General features: G+C 35.8%; 1 protein-coding gene across 5 annotated transcripts in view; it reads left to right on the top strand.

The window, feature by feature from the left end:
- Positions 1-22087, top strand: part of calcr (calcitonin receptor) — a 99404-nt gene that overhangs the window by 55660 nt on the left and 21657 nt on the right. For 2 of the 5 annotated variants that reach the window (XM_051872209.1, XM_051872207.1), the window contains 6 exons: positions 2905-3058; positions 5207-5267; positions 5367-5433; positions 5795-6013; positions 6102-6143; positions 11401-15241. In XM_051872209.1, the coding sequence (XP_051728169.1) occupies positions 2905-3058; positions 5207-5267; positions 5367-5433; positions 5795-6013; positions 6102-6143; positions 11401-11622 (765 nt within the window). In that variant the 3' untranslated portion in view covers positions 11623-15241. Of the gene's footprint in view, positions 1-2904; positions 3059-5206; positions 5268-5366; positions 5434-5794; positions 6014-6101; positions 6144-11400; positions 15242-22087 lie in introns of those variants that run through there. The other 3 variants (XM_051872210.1, XM_051872211.1, XM_051872212.1) reach the window with 2 other exon arrangements.

The following is a 22087-nucleotide window of genomic DNA, read 5'->3' as shown; positions in this document are numbered from 1 at the left end:
AGGTCATTTATGCTGAATCGAGAATTGCAATAGGAACTCATCATCGTTCAGGGAAAAAACTGGATGGTGTAATATAATTTTCGCCTTTCTACGTGTAAAAACACTAAGGGAAGCAGGTTGACGGGAAGACGCCGTATAGCAAATCTAATAATGTCACTGATTGAACCCACTGCCTATCATTCAATAAAATAATCACATAGCTGAGTGTTTTTGTTTGGTTTAATGATTAACATTATTGCCAGTATGACTCTCACTCGGCTTGTGAATGAACATAACTCGCACGCAGCCACTTCAAAACTGTTCACGAGCTTCTATGGGTTTGATTTTGGTTGTCATTTGTTGAAATAAATATAAAAAATACAGTGTGTCGGTGAATGTGACCCTCCGATTCTCCTCCGTGGCCATATGGTGAATATTTACAAAGACAAAATTAAAACCACAGTTATATTTACACCCTTCCAACAAAGAAATGGATCGACTTCTGTCAGCTTGTTGAACACATTTATTTATTTTTATTTATTTATTTTTCTACCACATGATGGCTGAAGCAGCAGCGCGTGACAATGTTCTCACGGTAAACAGATCAACATTGTGAACGGAATTCTACAAAACTTAAGTGAAAACACCAAATGATCATGCAATGGGATAAAATACCTTCTCTTCCCTGCAAACGATACCAAACGATAAGAATGTGAATATTTAACCAAGTCAAAAACAAAAAAAGGTAAGCAGGTATCCATAATCATTTCAGTATCAGCAGATGCAAAACGCTATAAAAGGTGACAACTTTTAAAGTTATAAAAAGATATAAGTTATGTAAACGATAAAGCTCCTTGTGGTTTCTCTGTTTGATAGATTTGAGCAACGATAAATGACGCAAAACATAGGAATTTTGAGTTTGTGATAAGATTATATAGAAAAATCACTGCTTGCCCTCCAGCCGCATTTTGCGTGCAGCAATGACGTCATGTGCAAACAACCTATTCAGAGGAAGGGATTTCCCAGGCCAGGTTAAAGATCAAAAATGGGTATTCTGAAGGTATCTGTGAAGTGCAAGTAAGTTTGCAAGTAACACTTCATTCCATCTCAGTTTAATTTGCAGGATCATTTTCAAGTAAACACTGGTCAACACAGTAATACTGGCTCGACCAATAGTGTGAGCTTGAGGCGGGACTATCTGCTTAGCAGACCAATAACAGATTCTGAAACCTGTTTGAAAGCTCTGGTTTTTGCTAATTTAATTTAAGGGTACACTTTATTTTGACAGTCCACGTTAGACATTCTACTAACTACATGTAACTTTGCAACTACATGTCAGACTGATGGTAGAAGGTCATTGGAAGTCTGACTGACATGTAAAGCAACCAATCACAGATAGTTTTGTTCAGTATAATTTTTAGGGGTGTGAAAATGTAAAGTCGATGTCCCTACAATAACAAACTGGCTTGTAAAAGTCTTGGAGGTTAAAGAGTCTAATCCGTGAACATTCAGTTAATCATGATAACCGCTCATTGTCACAGTTGTAAATACGAGGGCTTTTTTCTTCCATGAGGGGGTTTGGCTTCACAATGGCTTTTTTTCTAGGCAGACCATTAAAGAATGTGACACACACATCTGCCGGAAATCCAGTAGAATTCAACCAATAATAAATTGCAACTCAATATATAATCATGCATAATTAGGATAGCAATTATACTAATGGGGGGCAGTTGTGACCTAATGGTTATAGAGTCGCGGGTTCGATTCTCAATACTGGCAGAAAACAACTGAGGTGCCCTTGAGCAAGGCACTTAAAGTGATAGTTCACCCAAAAATGAAATTATCCCATGATTTACTCACCCTCAAGCCATCCTAGGTGTACATGACTAGCTTTATAATGGCAGTGAATGGGGGATGAGATTTTGAAGTACTCCACATGGCTCCGGGGGTTAATAAAGGCTTTCTGAAGTGAAGCAATGGGTTTTTGTAAAAAAAATATCCATATTTAAAACTTTATTAACTATAATAACTAGCTTCCGGCAGATGGCTGTACACATCAATTTGCGGCGGAAGAGTAACCCCTGACCTAACGCATTACGTAATCAAGAATACAGAAGTGCAGAGGATAGAGCAAAACAAAACACTGGTCACAAATTATCTAAAATGAGAAATTTTAAAGAGAAATGTCGGAGGATTTCGATATAAGAGAAGAGTAGCTTGAGTTTGTTGCACAGCCCTATTTGTTTATACCACAAGTGGCGTCTAAGCTTATGATACTCCTGCATCCTACATCATACATCGGTTCACGGGTTACTCTTGTGTCAACTTGCACAGTATGCATATGGTTGTCTGCCGGATGCTAGTTATTTTAGATTATAAAGTATTAAATATAGATATTTTTTATATTATGCCATTATATAGCTTGGAAGAGCCAGGATATTTTTAAATATATCTCCGATTATATTAGTCTGAAAGAAGATAGACATATACACCTTGGATGGTTTGAGGGTGAGTACTGTAAATCATGGTGTAATTTTCATTCTTGGGTGAACTATCCCTTTAACCCACAATCTCTCCCCGGGCGCTGCTGTTAAATCAAATTTCGGCTGTTGTTTATGCTTTTATAAAATGGTCAGTTGTCCTAATCAGCCTATGCCATGTAAATAATTTTGCATATTGTAGTTCATGAAATTAATATTAATAAAAGTAAATGTTATCAACCACCTGAGAACCATTGCAGTAGATAACTGGAAAAAAATGTATTCTTAACTACTCTAAACCAGAACAAAACCAGCATAAATCGGCTTGGACATTGTAATTTATGCTGGTGTAAGCTGGTCTTTTCAGCAGGGCTGTCCTGTCAGATTTCATTATTAAACTTAACGCACCCGTCTACTTCGTTCTCTCACTTTCCCCCCTCTGCAGATTGGCTGCAAGGTACTGCACTTCTTCCACATGTACATGCTGGGCTGTAACTATTTCTGGATGCTCTGTGAGGGGATTTACCTGCACACACTGATTGTGGTGGCCGTATTTGCCGAGGAGCAGCATCTGCACTGGTATTATCTTCTGGGCTGGGGTGAGTCTCTGCCAGCTCTGCTCCCACTGTCCATCTGAACGCAGCTTTCCCATCTGTCAGCAAACTCTACATTGTAAATATGAACGCCCTCCCTATTTGCTAAGCATGGAGTGTATCGTGACCTGCTGTTGTCAGTCTTTGCTCCATAATTTATTGGAAACATTTGCTCGTGGTCATGTCCTCCTGCTCCATAAACAGAAAAGACTGTCGCTGCCGCAAACACTTGTGTAAAGACAGACAAATTGGCCAATCCACAGTTAGGACACAATGTGCTGGACATTTGTGGATGTTTGGGGTTGTGGTTTATTTCACATTCTGATGTACTTTACTGTTTTCACTGACAGTTTTATTATGATGGTTTATTGAAGATCAGGGCCTAACTATCTTGTTTCGCCTGTTCTCTGTGTTAGCAGTGACATGGGTTAGGAAGTAGCCTGATATATGGCAAAAAAAGCCTTGAATTGTGGAGCATTATTAAAGAATGTGTGATAACCTTGTGTAAGATCATCCCTTCCTAAATGGAGAAAAGACAGCCCTTGACCATCTGTAGAAAATCTGATAATATGCCTTGTGGATTTTCAAGCTGTCCTCAGGATATCCAAAGCCGCTATGTTAAAATTCTCAACATAATAGGAATATGTCTCCCAAAAATATGTCAATATTTACTCATCCTCTTGTTGTTTTACCCCATATGAATTACTTTTGGCCATGAAAAACAAATGGAAAATGTTTGAAGAATGTCCAAGCCACACCTTTCCATATAATTGAAGTGAAAGAGGGGGAAAAATTCACTAAACCACGGCTTCACAGGGCTTATTGCTTTTATTAAATGGTTAGTCCATAAAAATATTTATTTTAATATTTAGACGCATTATCACAGTAATACTGATGTAATGAGGTCAAAGGTATATGTTTGTAGAGTAATTTACAACGGCTTCGAACGCGGCTCAACCAATCAGAATCAAGGACTGGAACTATCCGTTTTATAAAGTGCCTGTTCAGTCACCATTGCTTTTTACAAATGTAAGTTTTTGCTTATTCTTATGTTACTTTATTACTTTGAGTTTGATGAATTTAAACCATTTAATTAGCTATATAGTTGTCAAGACTTAAGCCGGGTGCACACTGTGTGATTTATAATAGTCCTTTACGATTGTTGCTTGTCAGACTGTACGAACATGATCCTCACGTCACACTGTGGGATCTCAGCTGTTAATTACGACAGTCAAGATGCATTAAAAATGGACGTGCGCATGAAAATTTACATTATCAACCCATACACGTTCGGTGACTGAGCTGCATTATACGCAGGACTGAAATGGTGGCTAACAAAGACATTTCTAGCGTTAATTTTGATTATGGCTTGTCTTGAAAAACGCAGACAATTTGACTGCGGGACTATGTGCCAAACCTTCTGACACTGCAAGAATTTCGTCGGAGGTAAAATTTGATCGCAACGGTCATTAATCCGCTGTCAGTGAACATGTCAAACTAGCGATCAAAGACTACAAATTTTAGCCTAGGATGATAGGAGTCTTTTAGGATTCTCAAAATTTGTCTTGATGACCAAATCGTGGCCAAAATCGCACAGTGTATACCCGCCTTTAGTTAGATTTGTTACCTGAATTCAAACTGAATGAGTGGAATAAACTTAAAAACATTAAGTTGAGTTTACTCTAATGATTGACTAAACCAACACTAAAATATAAGTGAATTTAACTTAATGTATACGAGTTTACAGTACTCATACTTATTGGTTTAAGGCAATCAGTTTCCTCAAATGGTTTGAGTTACCGTAACTTATCAGGTTTTACAGTGTATCATAAAAGTAGTTTAAATGACCTATGCATTATTTTCCAAGTTATCTGAAGTTATTTGATAACTTTGGGTTTGAAACAGGCTGAAAATGTAAGTCATTATTTACTGATAATCATCCCCTCCAGTGTCCAACTCAAAGACAATGGTTTATTTAGCCTATAAATGCTGAGCTTGTACTGCGCTATGATTTCAAATACTTCAGTAAATCAAGTTATGCATTTCACATGGTCATGGCTCACCGTCTAATAACAGTTACAGCATTATCATTCATTTTGCATTAGAGGGATAATATTTTGTGTTTGACTAATGTCTCAATTCTCCTTTCAACAGGATTCCCCTTGGTGCCTGCATCCATCCATGCTGTGGCGAGAAAGAAATACTTTGATGACAAGTGAGTAATGTTCACTGCTTTTCAGCAGTAAATACAGAAGACGGGCCAGGTTCACTGGACAGTGGGTCTGATATGGGATTTATTATATTTTTCCACTAGCTGCTGGATGAGTGTGGAGACCCATCTGCTCTACGTGGTTCACGGCCCCATTATGGCAGCTTTATTAGTGAGTCAGCATCTTTTACATTTATTATATTGAGCTTTGCATATGTTCACATTGCATTTATCATGAATTTGGCTCTGCATAATCCATTTTAACCACAAAAAAAAACTTGCTTAATTTTGAGGAAAAGTTTTAATGCAATATGTTCTTAGTGCAGCAAATGACAAATATTGCATTTAACATCTCATTAGATTCACTTTTCTGTTAAAATTGGATTATCGAGTCAATGACTTCACTGTGTTCATTCACAGTTAATCAAGCTTAATTGTGGTAACTCTGTGTGAAATTAAAATCTAAATAGAGCATGTTAGTTAAAGACTATTTGGAGTTAATTTGTCTTTTTATATTTTTTTTCATGTTGTAGGTCAATTTATTCTTTCTGCTGAACATAGTACGAGTCTTGGTGACCAAACTGAGAGATACGCACCGAGCTGAGTCTAACATGTATATGAAGGCAGTGAGGGCCACCCTCATTCTTGTGCCCTTATTGGGCATTCAGTTCGTCATCTTCCCTTGGCGGCCAGAGAACCGCTTGGCAGGAGAGATATATGATTACATCATGCACATATTAATGCATTACCAGGTAACTCAGACTGAATGCTAACTCTTTTTTACTTATGGAAGACAGCTAAAAATGATTGTTAATGCTTCTATTTTTTCTGTTTTGCAAGGGATTGCTGGTGGCAACCATATTCTGTTTTTTCAATGGAGAGGTAAGCAGATTGAGCAGATTAATAATGCTAATTCTGGCATTGTTTACTCACCTTCATGTAGTTAGGTTTTAATTTTTGAGGAATGTTATTTTAATATTTTTCATGCAACATCATAAAACCCCCATAAAAGTAGTCTATCCACATTTAAACCAAAAAATAGTGCAACAAGTTTTTAAAAGCCATTGGTTTACACATGTATTGTAACCAAACACGATTCGCCAGTTTGAATATGTCAAATGGAGAATGACATTTAAGAGGTACGTCAGATTATCAGTGAAAAACGAGTTTTTCAACCTGTTTCCCATAAAAACTATTAAAGTCCCCCTATTATTCTTTTTCAAATATAACCTTTCATACAGTGTGTGATATATCTGTTTGTGAATGTAAAAGGTCTGCAAAAGGTTGTCTCCTAAAAGAAAGAATAGATTCTGAACTGCTGAAACGAGTAGTCAGCAATTCCATTCTCACTTCCTGTTACATACCTACATAACGATGTAACAAATTTGCATAATGCCAGTCTATGGTCTTCATTGGCTGCCCGCGAACAACGTCTAGTTTGACCCGCCCTCAAACAGATTGGTTCGTGTTGTCGACATGAAGAGAAGACGCTGTTTTCATGCTGGAATTGATACAGAAAAAAACGACACCATTCACATCACTGTGTATCAAGTGCTGAGGAAGCCTCCAGAGCTGAAATTCAGATATGGTAATAGGCGAGTGGTCGACTAGTCACAACAAACTGGGTTGTCTGACCAATCAGAGCAGAGTAGGCTCTTTGAAAGGAGGGGTTTAGAGAGACTGACCATTTCCAGACACTGTGAGAAATGAGGTGATGCTGCAATGTATATTATAAGACAATTAAAGTGTTTTTTGACCTTGGATGCATGTGAACCTATTGTTGGAGACCTCTAAAACTAAATTAGGATCCTTTAAAATAGGGTACTATTATAAGGGCACTTTAAAACTATGGAAACTTGGAATACAGCATTCAAGTTTGAACTGACATTAACATCACATTAAACAATGTTAAAGTAATGCCTGTCCTGCTTATAAAAGGGGCTACATGTAAGTGAAATCACCCCCTGTGTGAAGGATGTGACCTTCAGGATAGCTTGACGTTTTGTCCAAGTGGCTGGTGTTCAGGAAGTCAGTCAGGCGTTCAGTGAGTTTCTGGGTGAATACCTGGCCATGTTGTGCAACTGACACATTGATTCAGACATGGTTGATGTCACTTTCCTCCATGATCTGTCATGATGCACACATGATATGACTGTTGACTCTTACTGCTTTTCAGTCAATAACAAACATGAGTTTTAAAAGAGATTAAGTTAACTGAACTTAATTTAAAGAGATTAGGTAGAAAAAACATCATTCAGCATATACACACACACATACAGTATATATATATAGGCCTAAATTTAAGATTTATGTATTTGAATTGCATATCCATTTGGATTAGTTTTAATACAAACAAACTAATAAACATAATGTGATGCATATTTACATTCATACATAAATGATATGGGTAAGAAAAAGGCAAGATTTCTGTAATAGTACTAATAAACAATGTGTTTAAATACACAATTACCAGATTTATAAATTTATCATCAATAAATTCAGTTTCTTTTATTCTAGTGCATTTTAACTAATTGAATATCGCTTGTTCCACACCTAGCCATATTTTAACAGTTTCATTTATGTATGACTGACAAATATGCATCACATTACGTTTAGTTTGTTTAATAGATGGATTTTATATGCAATTCAAATACATAAATCTTGGCATGAAAAAGTCGGCATGAAATGGAAGTTGTGATAGTCTTTTCTTCCCTATTGTAATGTATATTTGAGTGAAACGGCTTCTCAAACAAGAAAAGATGTAGGGCGGGACTTGATTTTGTCCATGGGGAATGGATTGGACGGTTGTGGTTTGCTATTGGTCAGTCTCATGTGAGTGACAGATTGCCCCGCCCTCGCATCAGTAAACACATCATCGGAGAAGAGATGTCACTGCAAGAGGGAGGGGAAGATAATTTGATTTAAGATTGAGGACACATGAATATATAAAAAAAAGATGTGCCTGGATAAATCATTTACAGTTTAATAAATACTGCAATATTCCATAAAAAATAAGAATTGTTAATTTGGATTTCATGGTTACTTTAAATGTAGGCCAATGTATTCTTTGATTGAGACTTTTTCTGTTGCATTGTACTGACACTGATATAAATTTCTCAAGGGTCGGTCGTAGTCGCAAAGGATGGAGGTGTTTCTCATGTTGTGCGTTTTCACATTCACCGAACATCTATTTGAAAGCCAGATGCGTTCAGTGTGTCTCTTGAAGTGAGGGGGTGCATGAAAAGAGTATTAAGTGGCAGTAAATACCAACAGGCACGTCAAAGCGCATTTACAAGACTTGAGGAAAACAGACTTAGAGCACTTATGCATGACAAAACCAAAACAATGAAGACACAGTTTCATTAGAATACTCAGCATGAGGTTCCTGGCACGAACTTGAATGGAATGAATTAGCGCCTTTCATCCGCCTATGTGTAAGTCATGTTTTAAACATGCCGAATTATTTCTGGGCCTGGAAAATGGGTCAATTATTAGCTTATGCATGAGCAGCCAGCTCACATCGGCATCAGCTCGTCTACAAACTATTTGGATGTGTCCTAAGCACAGATCCTGTTTCAGGACAATAAAAGGAGCACTGACACAGAATAATATTTTCTTTGTGGTGGTGTTTGTTTACCTCAGCGTAATGATTCGTTCTAGTCTAATGTCCTTCCCCTGTGCCCCTGTCTCCTCTAGATTTGTGTCTGATCCAATATCCCTCTTTGTTATGTGTTAAAAATACACAGAGCAGTAATTGGCACATCAAAATCAGTTTTGATAATAATAGACCAATCTAATTCCCACATGCCGATTTATTCTAAAATTATGGACAAAGCATATTTATGTCAAATTAACAATTCTGATTAAAGAGGACCTATTATCTCTATATTATGTGCCTATTATGTTTGTTTTTGTTGTCTACTAGAATAGGTTTTCATGCTTGAATGTAGAAAAAAAACCCACATTATTTTTCACATATTTTACATTGTTGCAGCTCCTCTCTTCCCAGTCTGTCAGTAACGCTCTGTTTAGTTTCTGTCTCTATGAAGCCCCTCCTTCCGAAAAGCGCAATGTGCTCTGATTGGTCGGCTGGATCAGTGTGTTGTGATTGGTCAACCACTTATGATATAGAGAATAACTCGAGTGACAAAAATGACAAAATGCAGTTTGTCAAATCACAATTTTTTCAACGTCCTGACAAGGCTCTGGGACACCAGATGTTACCAGATAAAAACAGATGTTAAACTGAAACCTGCTACCTGAAATTGATAAACATTAAATTCAACAGCAATTTTATAGGTGTTTAATAATTGAATATAGTTGTTTAAAGAGACTGTTTGACTCTAGTTCATCTTCAAAGATGGAAACTACAAATCTCTAAGACGACTGATGAGACGTCTCAGCACAAGAACAAATGACTATAGCGTTGTCCAATTACATTCCACGCTGAAAGAAATCACTGGCTGATTCTGTAGAATAGCCAAAAACATACATGTACGTACTACCGTTATACTGTACTACATTTTTTTTTTCATATGGCGGAAAATGATCCGCCTTCTAAGTAAAAGAGCCAATTGCTGATTGATAAAGTCATTGCGTCACTGCAGCTGCCGTTAGAAGCTCTAGTTCCCATAGAAACCTGAGACTCGCACTTAGGACTGCACATGCGCTTTGGCTCGTCTAGCCTGAAAAATAAGCTTTTTTAACGCTCTTTGAGCATAAGAAACAACATTTATGGGACAGTTCATGTCGGATTTTGTTGCTTTGGCCGCTGAGTGAACAGACTTTCCCTGAAAGGGACCTTGGTCAGACCTTCAGACTGTTCTGACTTAATGTGCTATATCTTTTCTAACTGATCTGACTTATGGTTTCCCTAAAAATGAAGATTAAAAATGTTGAGTGTATGAAGTGTCCAACATTCCACACTTCGTTATTTCGGTACATTAAGTGCATCAATTGCACTTTTTCTTTTTGAAATTTTCAGTGTGAATACTATTTATACTACAAAACGATATAGAATAGTGCATAAGTATGCGAGTTGGGATGCACAGATGCAAATTCATGCTAGCAACATGTTATAACATGCTAGCAATGTGCTAAAACATGATAAATCATGCTAGTAACATGCTAATTCATGCTAATAAATGCTAAAACATGTTAGCAACCAGTTAAAACATGTTAATTCATGCTAACAATATCTTTCTTTTTCCACTTCACTAAATTTAAAGGTTATAAAACTTTCAAACTTTCATATGTCTTTTCATACACTTTCATATTCAGCAAGAATGCATTAAAGGGTTAGTTCACACAAAAATGAAAATAATGTCATTTATTACTCACCCTCATGGCGTTCCACACCCGTAAGACCTTCGTTCGTCTTCAGAACACAAATTAAGATATTGTTGTTGAAATCCGATGGCTCAGTGAGGCCTACATAGCCAGCAATGACATTTCCTCTCTCAAGAGCCATTAATGTACTAAAAACATATTTAAATAAGTTCATGTGAGTACAGTGGTTCAATATTAACATTATAAAAAGACAAGAATATTTTTGGTGCACCAAAAAAAACAAAATAATGACTTATATAGTGATGGCCGATTTCAAAACACTGCTTCATGAAGCTTCGGAGCGTTATGAATCAGCGTGTCGAATCTTGATTCGGATCGCTTGTCAAACCACCAAACTGCTGAAATCATGTGACTTTTGCGCTCCGAACCGCTGATTCGATACGCTGCTTCATAACGCTCCGAAGCTTCCTGAAGCAGTGTTTTGAAATCGGCCATCACTATATAAATTGTTATTTTTTTTTTTTTAGCGCACCAAAAAAATCTCGTCACTTTATAATATTAATATTGAACCACTGTACTCACATGAACTAATTTAAATATGTTTTTAGTACATTAATGGATCTTGAGAGAGGAAATGTCATTGCCGGCTATGCAGGCCTCACTGAGCCATCGGATTTCATCAAAAATATCTTAATTTGCGTTCCGAAGATTAACGAAGGTCTTACGGGTGTGGAACGGCATGAGGGTGAGTAATAAATGACATTATTTTCTTTTTGGGGTGAACTAACACTTTAAATCAAAAGTGACAGTGAAAACAGTATCAAACCCATTTTTATATGTTTCACTGCAGGTCCAGGGAGCTCTGAAAAGGCAGTGGATGCAATACAAAGCCCAGTGGGGTCAGCGACGGCGCGAGCACTGCTCCATGAGATCCACCTCCTACACCGCCACCTCCATCACTGAGGTGCCCGCTTTCATGTACCATCATGACTGCAACAGTGAACACTTGAATGGTAAACAAACAGAAGACTCAGAGCTAGTGGCCCTCAAGATGGGTGAGACATACGCATGAACGTAAAAAAGACAAAACCGGCAAAGAAGTGATTCAGTCAAACTGGAGACTCCTTTACGGCAAAGCAACATTGACTGAATGTTCGCAAACTCCCCCATCTCAGACAGCACTTAAGAGTTGACAACAGAACATTCAAAGCCTGTGTGTTGGCACCATCGAATCTGTTGAAATATTACTCAAGGCTTTGTTTATATTCTCTACAGCTCTGCTTCTGCGAGTTGAAACGCAAAAGAAGCAAGAAAATACAGACATGGGCCGCATTTCTTAAAATATTTCATGTTAAAGCTGCTAGTTTCAGGCTCCCCTCACATCCTTTTCAGGCCCATGGCCACAAACAAAAAAGTATCTTCGCAAAAAACCAAAGGATGTGTTGATTTGTGGGACACTGAGTGTTTCTCTAAAGCTACTGGGAAATGATCCTCCGGAGAACAGGCTACACTCATCCGTCTCTGAACAAAGGAGAGTTCTTCTGTGCCTCAATCCTGTTCCTGATGGTCAAAGGAGGTTACGAGGACCTGTCTGATGGTCATTTCGCATTTGAAAATAGCTTTTTATCTGTCTTGCGAGACTCCTGACTGCTTTATTGTTTTTGCAGCTGTGCTTTTCTGCCTCGTCTTTGTTGCGAAAGGGGGAGTGGAGGAAAAAGATGAACAATTTTAGGACTGCTTGAGTGAATTAATAAACCTGTGCATAGACATGCATAAAAATGTATTCTGTAAACAAAAACAAAACAAAAAAAAGAGACAAAAATATATTTAATAAGCTCCCATGCTTCAGAGTGCAGATTGTATTTATCAGTCTGATTTTGAGGCATCTTTTCAGTGTTTTGGAGTGCTGCTTCGCCAGTAAGTGCATTTCCTCTCTGCAACCAAAATCCACTCTCATGAATGCACCAAATGCACTTCACGTTTTCAACTAGTGATCAATAATCCACCTTTCTTCACTTGCCTTTATTTGACCACAAATTACTTGTGGGACTGACTGAATTAGGCTGGAAATAAGAAACTAAGAAAATAAGAAATCAGCACATTAAATCTACTGATTAAAATAAATTGAGCTATAAATTAAAAAATAAAAATAAAAAAAATATATATATTTATATATATATAGATCAAATTGATCAAAAATGACAGAGAAAGATTTCTATTTCAAATAAATGCTGTTCTATTAGACTTTCTATTTATCAATGTGAATTTCACGTTTATTAAAAGTGAAATCTGAAGGATCATGTGACTGAAGACTGGAGTAATGATGCTGAAAATTCAGCTTTGCCATTACAGGGATAAATTACATTTTAAAATATATATTAAAATAGAAAACAGTTTTTTTTTTTTTTTATTGTAATAATATTTCACAATTTTACAGTTTTTATTGTATTTTTGATCTAGTAAAAGCAGCCTTGGTGAGCATAAAGAGATTTTTTTCATAAACCTTAAAACAAAATCAAAACCCCCAAAGTTTGAACTGGTAGTGATACATAAATATAGGTGTGAAAACGTTAATAAAATCAAAGCAGCCCATCTTGTTGTTATGACTGAAGAAACATACTCTGGTGTTTTCTGAAATGGCCACATATTTAAGAGTGTGTAGACTGAACAACTGTGAGGAAAACAAGACCCTCTTGGCTCAAATCAGATGGCGTCCGGGGAGCATGTGATGACAGGCAGCTGTCACAGCGTTTGCATTGCTTGTCACAAGAATACAGTAACAACTCTCACAGATACTAAATGCACATGTGCAACAACAATGAAAATGCTCTTTATAAATATATCAATTACTGCCAAATGAGAATCAAATACATTATCATTTAAAGATCACATGCAAAAATCAATTTAAAGGTACACTATGTAACTTTTTATGTTCAAAATGAACAAAATTTAAATAATGAGTCAATACTTTATCAATCCTTCTTACAAAACATGTTTTTGTCTTACCCTGGTTCACTAGCCTGTTATAAGTGTTATATTTTAGACCAGGCGGGATGGTTTTTGTGGGAAATTGCACACATATGAAAAGTTGCACCGGCTACTTTGATGCGTGTATAATGTGGGAGTGGCATAGGTTAGTTGTCATAACGAGTGTGAAAGGTCGACATGGAGCAGCTAAATCTCCAACCTCTGGAGAATCACCTGTTTTAAACAAAAGTCAAACTATTGAAGCTTGTTTCTGCCACTAAATAAAAAAATAAAAAAGGTAATTTTTTTCTCAGAATTGCGAGATATAAACTCGCAATTGTGAGTTATAAAGTCAGAATTGCGAGATATTGAGTGTCGCAATTCTGACTTTTTTTCTCGAAATTGCGATATATTTCAATAATATATATTATAATATAATATTAATATACATTATACAATAATATATATTATAAAGTCAGAATTCCGAGATATAAACTCGCAATTCTGATTTTTTTCCTCATAATTGTGAGTTTATATCACACAATTCGTGATTCTGACTTTTTATCACGCAATTCTGACTTCGTATCACGCAATTATGAATTTATAACTCATAATTGTGTTTATATCTCACAATTCTGAGAAAAAAAGTCAGAATTGTGAGATAAAAAGTCGCAATTACCTTTTTTATTGTTTATTTCATGGTGGAAACAAGCTTCCATACCGAACAGAGGAGAGTCTGCTGGCAAAAAGAGAACGCGACAGGGCTTGTAATAAAACAAGAATCAACATTGGCTTGGCTTTTCAGAAATGTAGAGAACTGCAGGATTTGAAATGTTGTAAAAGTGATGCGGAGGTGGCGTTTTAATTACTTAACAAGTGAGTAATGTATTTTATTGAACAGATAAATTCTCATATGTTGCTCTCTAACAAAGTTCATTGTAAAGCATTATCTATTGTGAAGGTTCTTTTCATTATGGTTGTAGCGCTGTGTATGCTAGAATTTATTTTCAAGGAAGTATCATGTCTATTAATGGGTGAAGCTACAGTAAGTCATAAGCTAGTCAGCTTGAGATTCTTTCCATCTAAACTGGTTATATCTCTTAAGCCTAGTAGTGAATGTTTAATGAACATTAGGATAATCATATTCATCTGCACAGTCACGCAGAGCCGAAGCACAACCAAAACAATGTTCTTCCTCAAAATGCGGAACCGCTAGAGGGTCAAAAGTTACATAGTGTACCTTTTAAGTATTTACAGTATAGGAATGCTTTCCTACTGAAGCAATGTGAACTTATATATCTAATACAATGACACTCTGGACACAAGCTTGTCTTTTCTTCTGTACGAAATGTTTATTTTTTGTTACTATGGACTACAGCACTGTACTTTTATTTAAAAAAGATGTTTAGCTGTACATAGTGTGTTGTGTTTCAATGGGTTTGAGGTAAAATTGTGACAGTTGGGTCATTTCATTGTGAGTTGTGTCAGTACCTCAGACTTGGTATTCACCATGTAATTGTTTTAGTCCAATGTGAAATTGATTTATCATGGTGCATATGCAGTCAGTCATTAAGCTCGTTTGAGCTACAGTTCTAAGTTTGTCAAAAAGTCAAAAAGCTACATTTCTTGCTCATGTTTTTGAAGTGTCTGTTGCTTGTGTTGGAGATACCACTGAAAAACTATTGTGCTTTCAGAAGAAAAAAAAATATTTTGTCAAACTTTCACTCTTTGCAATCGTGTCCATGTGTACAAACTCCACATGCCTCTATATTGTGCATAAAATTAAATATGATGGCTTATAGCTAATAGTAAATAATTTGCTTATATTTTTACATACAAGTACATAATCTCAAGTACACATCCCAAATATTCTTTGCCATTTAGAAGACGAATAATGGCATCATACCACTCTTCCTCATATCACTGAATCTAAGAAATATATACCCTGGTGGCCAAAAGTGATTTCTGGAGGGGATATGTATTTATAATGACCCTACGTTTGATTAAAACATCAAAATATGAGGAAAATATTAGATTTAAAAAAAAAAAAAATTTAAATATGAGGGAAGAAAAAAACAGATAACGGTATTTATCTGACAAAAGTATTTAGCACAAAAAAGGCAAACTCTCATGGAAGCTTGTTTCTGCCACTGAATAAAAAAATTAAAAGGTAATTGCGACTTTTTATCTCAGAATTCTGACTTATGGGGGATATAAACTTGCAATTGCGAGTTATAATGTCTGAATTGTGAGATATAAACAATTGTGAGAAATAAAGTCAGAATCGCAAGTTATAAACTCACAATTCTGACTTTTTTTCTTGCAAATCAGACATTTTTCTCGCAATTGCGAGTTTTTTAGCTCACAATATCTCTTCTTTTCTCAGAATTGTAAGATATAAACTCGCAATTGCGAGAAAAAAGTCAGAATTGCGAGATAAAAAGTCACAATTACCTTTTTATTTTTTTATTCAGTGGCAGAAACAAGCTTACATTGACTACAACCTAATCAGTTATTAATATTTTGTTGGTTCTCTCGTTTTTGCATGTGCCTGGCCAAAAATTATGTCAGCCTAATATGGCATGTTTCACAACGTTATCACAAATAAAACAACTGACTCCAAGCACAACTACGCAACAACTACTTTAACAAATTTTTAATAATATTTGAATAAAGGGTGAAGATGTCAGTTTTCCTAGGCCAGACATCACGCTTCTCGCAAGAGCAGGCATCTTCATTTGGCATTTCAACATCATGGCTAATCACATTCAGTGTAATTGACTTTTGTGACTAAGATGTGCTTTGATCTGCCTCAGGGGTGTAGAAGCACAGACAGCAGTTGAAGATATTTCTAGCATAGCCGGTGTCACATCTACTAAACGTCAGCCTCTACAGGTGCAGGACTGACAAATGTCCTTTGTTTGCTCCAAACATGCGCTCTCCTCCCTCTGCCCTTTCAGACATGACCATAAAAACACCCTTGATTTGGATAAACACACTTGGTTTTAATGTTCTCTCCTTATAATATGGTGAGAAATCTGCCTAATGCGATTTAAAATAACCATATAAATGACAACAAATATCACATTCAACAAAACAAGCATTTCTGAAGAGATTGTAACCCATTTCCATTTTTAAAAGTGCCCCATTATGCTTTTTCGAATATTACCTTTCGAATATATCTGTTTGTGAATGTAAAAGATCTGCAATGTTTTAAAGATCAAAGTGCATGACAAATAGAGTTATAGTCTCCTAAAAGAAAGAATCAATTCTGAACTGCAGAAATGAGTCATCAGCAATTCCAGTCTCACTAACTGTTAAAAACCTACATAACAATATAACACATTTGCATAATGCCAGCCAATGGTTTTTATTGGCTGCCCGCCAATGACATCTACTTTGACCCGCCCTCAAACACTGTAGTTGTAGCTGAGGCCTGGAGGAGTTTGGTTTGTGTTGTCGACACGTCGAGAAGATGCTGTTTTCAGCACTGCTAATCCACTTTGTTGCACTTCAAAAGGATGAAGACTTGTCACAGACTGGGCCGTCTGACCAATCAGAGTAGAGCAGGCTCTCAGAAAGGAGGGGGTTTAATTAGACTAAATCTTTGAACGAACCGTTTTCAGACACTGTAAGAATAGAGGTGATGTGCAATGTATTTTATGATAAAATTAAAGTGTTTTTTGACCTTGGATGCCTGTAAACCTGTTGTAGGAGACCTCTAAAACAAAATGAGAAACCTTTAAAAGAGCATAATAGGGGCACTTTAAATAAACGTGATAGTTTTATGCCTGACTGGCCCTAAATATGACAGAAACATCAAAAAATTTGGCCTTTGTGTGGTCAGTGGCACCATTTGTGGAGAATTTAATGTATATAATTGAATTTAACCATACAAGATAATGTCTTAAAATGTTATTTTAATCTATGGGGGTTTCAAACTGATGAATATTCTGATCAAATTGGTCTGATACATTATTTATTATCTGATTGATAATTAGGAGCAAAAAACATCTATGAATATCTGATATTCTGATTGTATTTTTCATCTTGGGTCAAAACATGAAATTAGTCAAATTGATTTGAGTATAAAGGTTTTGTACTGGGTCGATTATAAACGTACAATGTGAAAATGTCTCACATTTCATTCTGAAAATCATTTTTGTTTCTATCAGAGTTTCATTTGCTATTGATCCAGAGATGATGACATTCTACTGATGTTGTTGTTTTGTTCAGCAATTTCAATCAGATATATACTTATGAAAATGTTTGCTGTGGTCTCTCTTTTTTTTATTAGTTCACTTTTGAGGAGCTTTTGACACTGGCGCTTCTACGTGTGCTTTCTTTTCAGTTGCAAATTGTATGCGTATCATTGTCTTTTGGAAACTGAAAAATTATAAACAGATGGAATATTATAATGTTGATTACAACAAAACTCCAGTTTATGCTGAGGTGCTTACGATGTAAAAGAATAAGGCCATTTTTTTTTATTTAAAAGCAGAAATGTCAAGCCTATAATTTTATAATTATATAATTTTATATTTTTCTCAAAACTTGTTTTATTTTAGCTGTAAAAGCAATTAAATAATGTATATATTTTTTTATTTTGATTCCATAATTGATTATTTTTACACTAAAATCACATTAACACATTGTTTACGTTGTGCATTGAAACAGTAGTTTAGCATTTATGAATCAGCCTCATTCACTTCCATTGTAAGTGCATTACTGTAGCCAATTATTTTTAAAGTCAATCATTTTATCCCTTAAAACTCATCTTTAATCACCAAAATGACACATTTAAACATTTTTTCCTGTGGAAAAAAAAAACATTCTTCATGCCTTAAAATAGCTTGAATGTAACTCTACACCCTTGCCTCATTTATTATGCACGAATCTATGAATATGCTAATTAGCCCTGCCTTCACTCACACGCACGAACTCAAGAGATCCACTCGTGAACTTATTGAGGTAAAAACTGCACAATGGTATCACTTTTTACAACGCCAGACACATAACGGTAATTAATATGATTAACCTTTTGCTTGACTACATTATCAAACAGCTAATAATGTGTTGCTAATGTTACACAAACCATGACAGCTGCCTTCTCACAATCAGTATCCTTAGAAACGTTTTGAACGTTAACGTCAGCGGAGAACGGCATATAGTTCATCATAACATTGTTACATACACAATACTATGTAAAACCTGCTATATTGCCAAATCTACCCGACACGTTGACATGATTGGTTACAAGGTAGTTTGTGCCGTCAAAAACACCAGCGGGCTTGAGACTGTCTTTTTTTTTCACTGCAGTTTTAAATAGAAAATACTCAGAAATGGTGTTGACTTATGAATTTGCACGTGATTTGTCTTAAAGCGTATTAAAAACACAACATAGACATATAAACAACATTAAAAACTTGATTTTCACCACAGGGGGACTTTAAGAAAAGGAGGGACAAGTAGAAGTTATTTTTTGTGATAATTATAAACATTTGGCTGTCAAACTTTTACTGAACCCAGAGTATTCCATTTCTACTGACCTCTCTTATAGTGAATCACACATCACAGCCATTCATTTTGACACTTCAGCTTGAACAAGCACCAACATATAATTTGCATTCAGCACAAATACTGCAGATGTCACGTCACCATTGTGAGATTAATATTTAGTCTTGTCGGAGGAAGTGGTACATAATCGCACACATAACATGACAACGGTGAGCGTTTGATTCTGTGTTTCTCCAGGCGTTTGAATCTCTTTCATCTCTTTGTGCTGAAGACAATGACAGCAGATTCAAATTCATCACAAACACTACTGATTGTATCATGACATAATAACTGCAATCTGTGAGCTCAATGGGATATATGAAAGAGAATCACTCAGTACAGCTGTATGAACACAGATATACAATTACCATTCTCAGTAAATGATTTTCACAAATTGTGCTTAAGCCATTTGTGCAATGTGATAAACAGAGGAGACACCCAGTGGTCCTGCTGCTTCAAGAGGATTCAAGTATCTTGCAGTTTTGCACTGAAATGACTATCTGTTTCTTTCTCATGATAATAGATATTTGCTATTACGATAATATGATAATGACCTGCTATATAAGAGTTTAGTAAATTGTCTGTATTGTTATGAAAAAAGCACAATCTCAATACTAAGTTTTGACAAAATTAAACCTGCAAAGTTTAACAAGAGTTTAAATAAATATGTATTTGGGTATATGAACACGGCAAAAAATGATTTTCTTCCTCAGTATTTTTGTCTCGTTTTCCAGTACAAATATCTAAACATACTTAGAAGCAAAACTGCAATGTTTTCTGAAAAAAAAAAAAATTATCAAAAGAAAAAAATATCTGCCAATGGAGTAAAAAAAAAAACTTAAAAAGGGAAAACATGTTTGTATTTTACTTACACCATTGACATTTTTTTGTTTTTAAGTCACTTAATTTTGATCATTTTTTTTCAGAAAACAAGACATTATATCTTAAAGAGGACCTATCATGCTTTTTTACATTTGCAACTTTCTTTAGTGTGAATATTGCTGTTTGAACATGAAAAATGTCTGCAAAGTTACAAAGCACAAAGTCACTTCAAAGGAAGTTATTCTGAACTTCATGAAACACCTCGATTTTTAGGGGCGTGACATTTCCAAAACATGCTTGAAGCGGTTGACCAATCACAACACACTGATCCAGCCGACCAATCAGAGCACACTGTGCTTTTCAGAAGGAGGGGCTTCATAGAGACAGGAACTAAACAGAGCGTTACTGACAGACTGGGAAGAGAGGAGCTGCAACAATCTGAAAAAATTATGTTTTTTTGAACATTCAAACATGAAAACCTATTCTAGTAGAGCACAAAAACAAAATCAATACGTAAAGTATTGTAAGTAAATGTAACTTGATTTAAGAATGCTTATACTGAACGGCAAAAATACTGAGGAAGAAATTTTTTTTTGCACTGTACTTCTGAATGCCAATTTTTTAATAATGACGTTTGTGTCAAGAAGGATTAAACTGGAGTCTGGCTCGAGGCAAAGCTGGTAATTTGTGTCTTTAGTCTTTAGTCATTAATGGTGGCCTTAACCAGGCTAATTCTCAATCTGTTCTGTGAATAGGATATGTAAACATTGGAGAGTTAGTTTTCACTGGTTACCTCTGGTACTGTATCTCTGCCTTGAGTGTTTAAATGGGAGACTTTTAACACTCAGCCTGAGGGCATTACAGCCTGGAGGCATGATGGGAAGATCTTCTGCTCTGTAAAGTAAGACTGACAGATTCATTAAAAACAACCAGTTTTTAATGAATCACACACACTATCACCCTACACTACCCCTACCCCTAAACCTACCCATCACAGAAAATGTGAAAAAACTTATTCTGTATGATTTATAAGCCTTTTGAAAAATGGGGACATGGGGTAATGTCCTCATAAGTCACCCTCTCCTTGTAATACCTATGTCATACCCATGTCGTTATACAAATTTGTGTCCTGATGTGTCACAAAAACGCACACACACACACACACACACACACACACACACACACACTGCTGTAAATGTTTCTAAGACAGACAAATATGAATATATTTTAACAATCTGTGTGTTAAATTCCTATTTATCTCCATGATGAATCTCTTGACACCACAGAGAGTTCCTCAGACTTCATCTGAATGCAGGCTGTCAGGTCTCTGCATTCATACGGCTTAGTAGAGCATTTCGTGAAGTATCAATTATCACCCACGTCTACTTCTATTAATATGCAAGCAAAATGGAAACAACGGATAAGACGAAGTTTGAGAAGAAACTAATAGCTTTTTTTTTTTCTCCAAAACATCCTCCTGTGCCATTATCAAGTACAGTGATTTTCTAAAGGCATACTCCATTAACTATGAGTGCAGGATTTACAGAACAAACTCATAGAAAGTTCCTCAGGCCTGAAAGGCAGTGTTTTATATGATTTTTTTTTAAATAAAAGTGCAACAAAGACATGCTGTGGACAATAAAATGTAATTAAAAGTTGGTGAATGATTAGTTATGTTCTCTAAATCTGGAATCTAAAAAGGTTAACTTAAAAAAGGTTGACATACAGACAGACTTCAGTCAAGTAGGAAGATTTCTTGCAAATTGATATAAACATTAACATAAAGTGAGTGTAATGATTGAATTTGGGATTTTAAGGGTTGATCAGTGTGCTGTATGTATATTACTGTGTAAAAGTTTGTGTTCACTGTGAAATGTTTATGTTTTAAAAAGTAATTGATCCTTTTATTCACCTAAAGGATGCATTAAATTGATCAAAAATGACACATTTCTAATGTTACTATTTCAAATAAACTGGACACACATTAATTTGGAGATTCAATGTGAAATTATGTACAACAAAATGTTAGGTGTGATTAACCACGATTAAGTATAGAAAAATGTACGATAATTAGTTCTTTTTATGATTGACCGCATCATCATGTATGATAATGATAAAAGATGAGATTTTTTTATGAGTTGAAATGGTGCTACAGCTGAGATTGAGCGTTTAAACTGATTAATGTCTGTCCG

The sequence above is a fragment of the Ctenopharyngodon idella genome, chromosome 19 (genome assembly GCF_019924925.1).
Source record: "Ctenopharyngodon idella isolate HZGC_01 chromosome 19, HZGC01, whole genome shotgun sequence".
Lineage (NCBI taxonomy): Eukaryota > Metazoa > Chordata > Actinopteri > Cypriniformes > Xenocyprididae > Ctenopharyngodon > Ctenopharyngodon idella.
The sequence above is the reverse complement of the archived record's forward strand: the minus strand, read 5'-3'. Positions and strand labels throughout refer to the sequence as shown.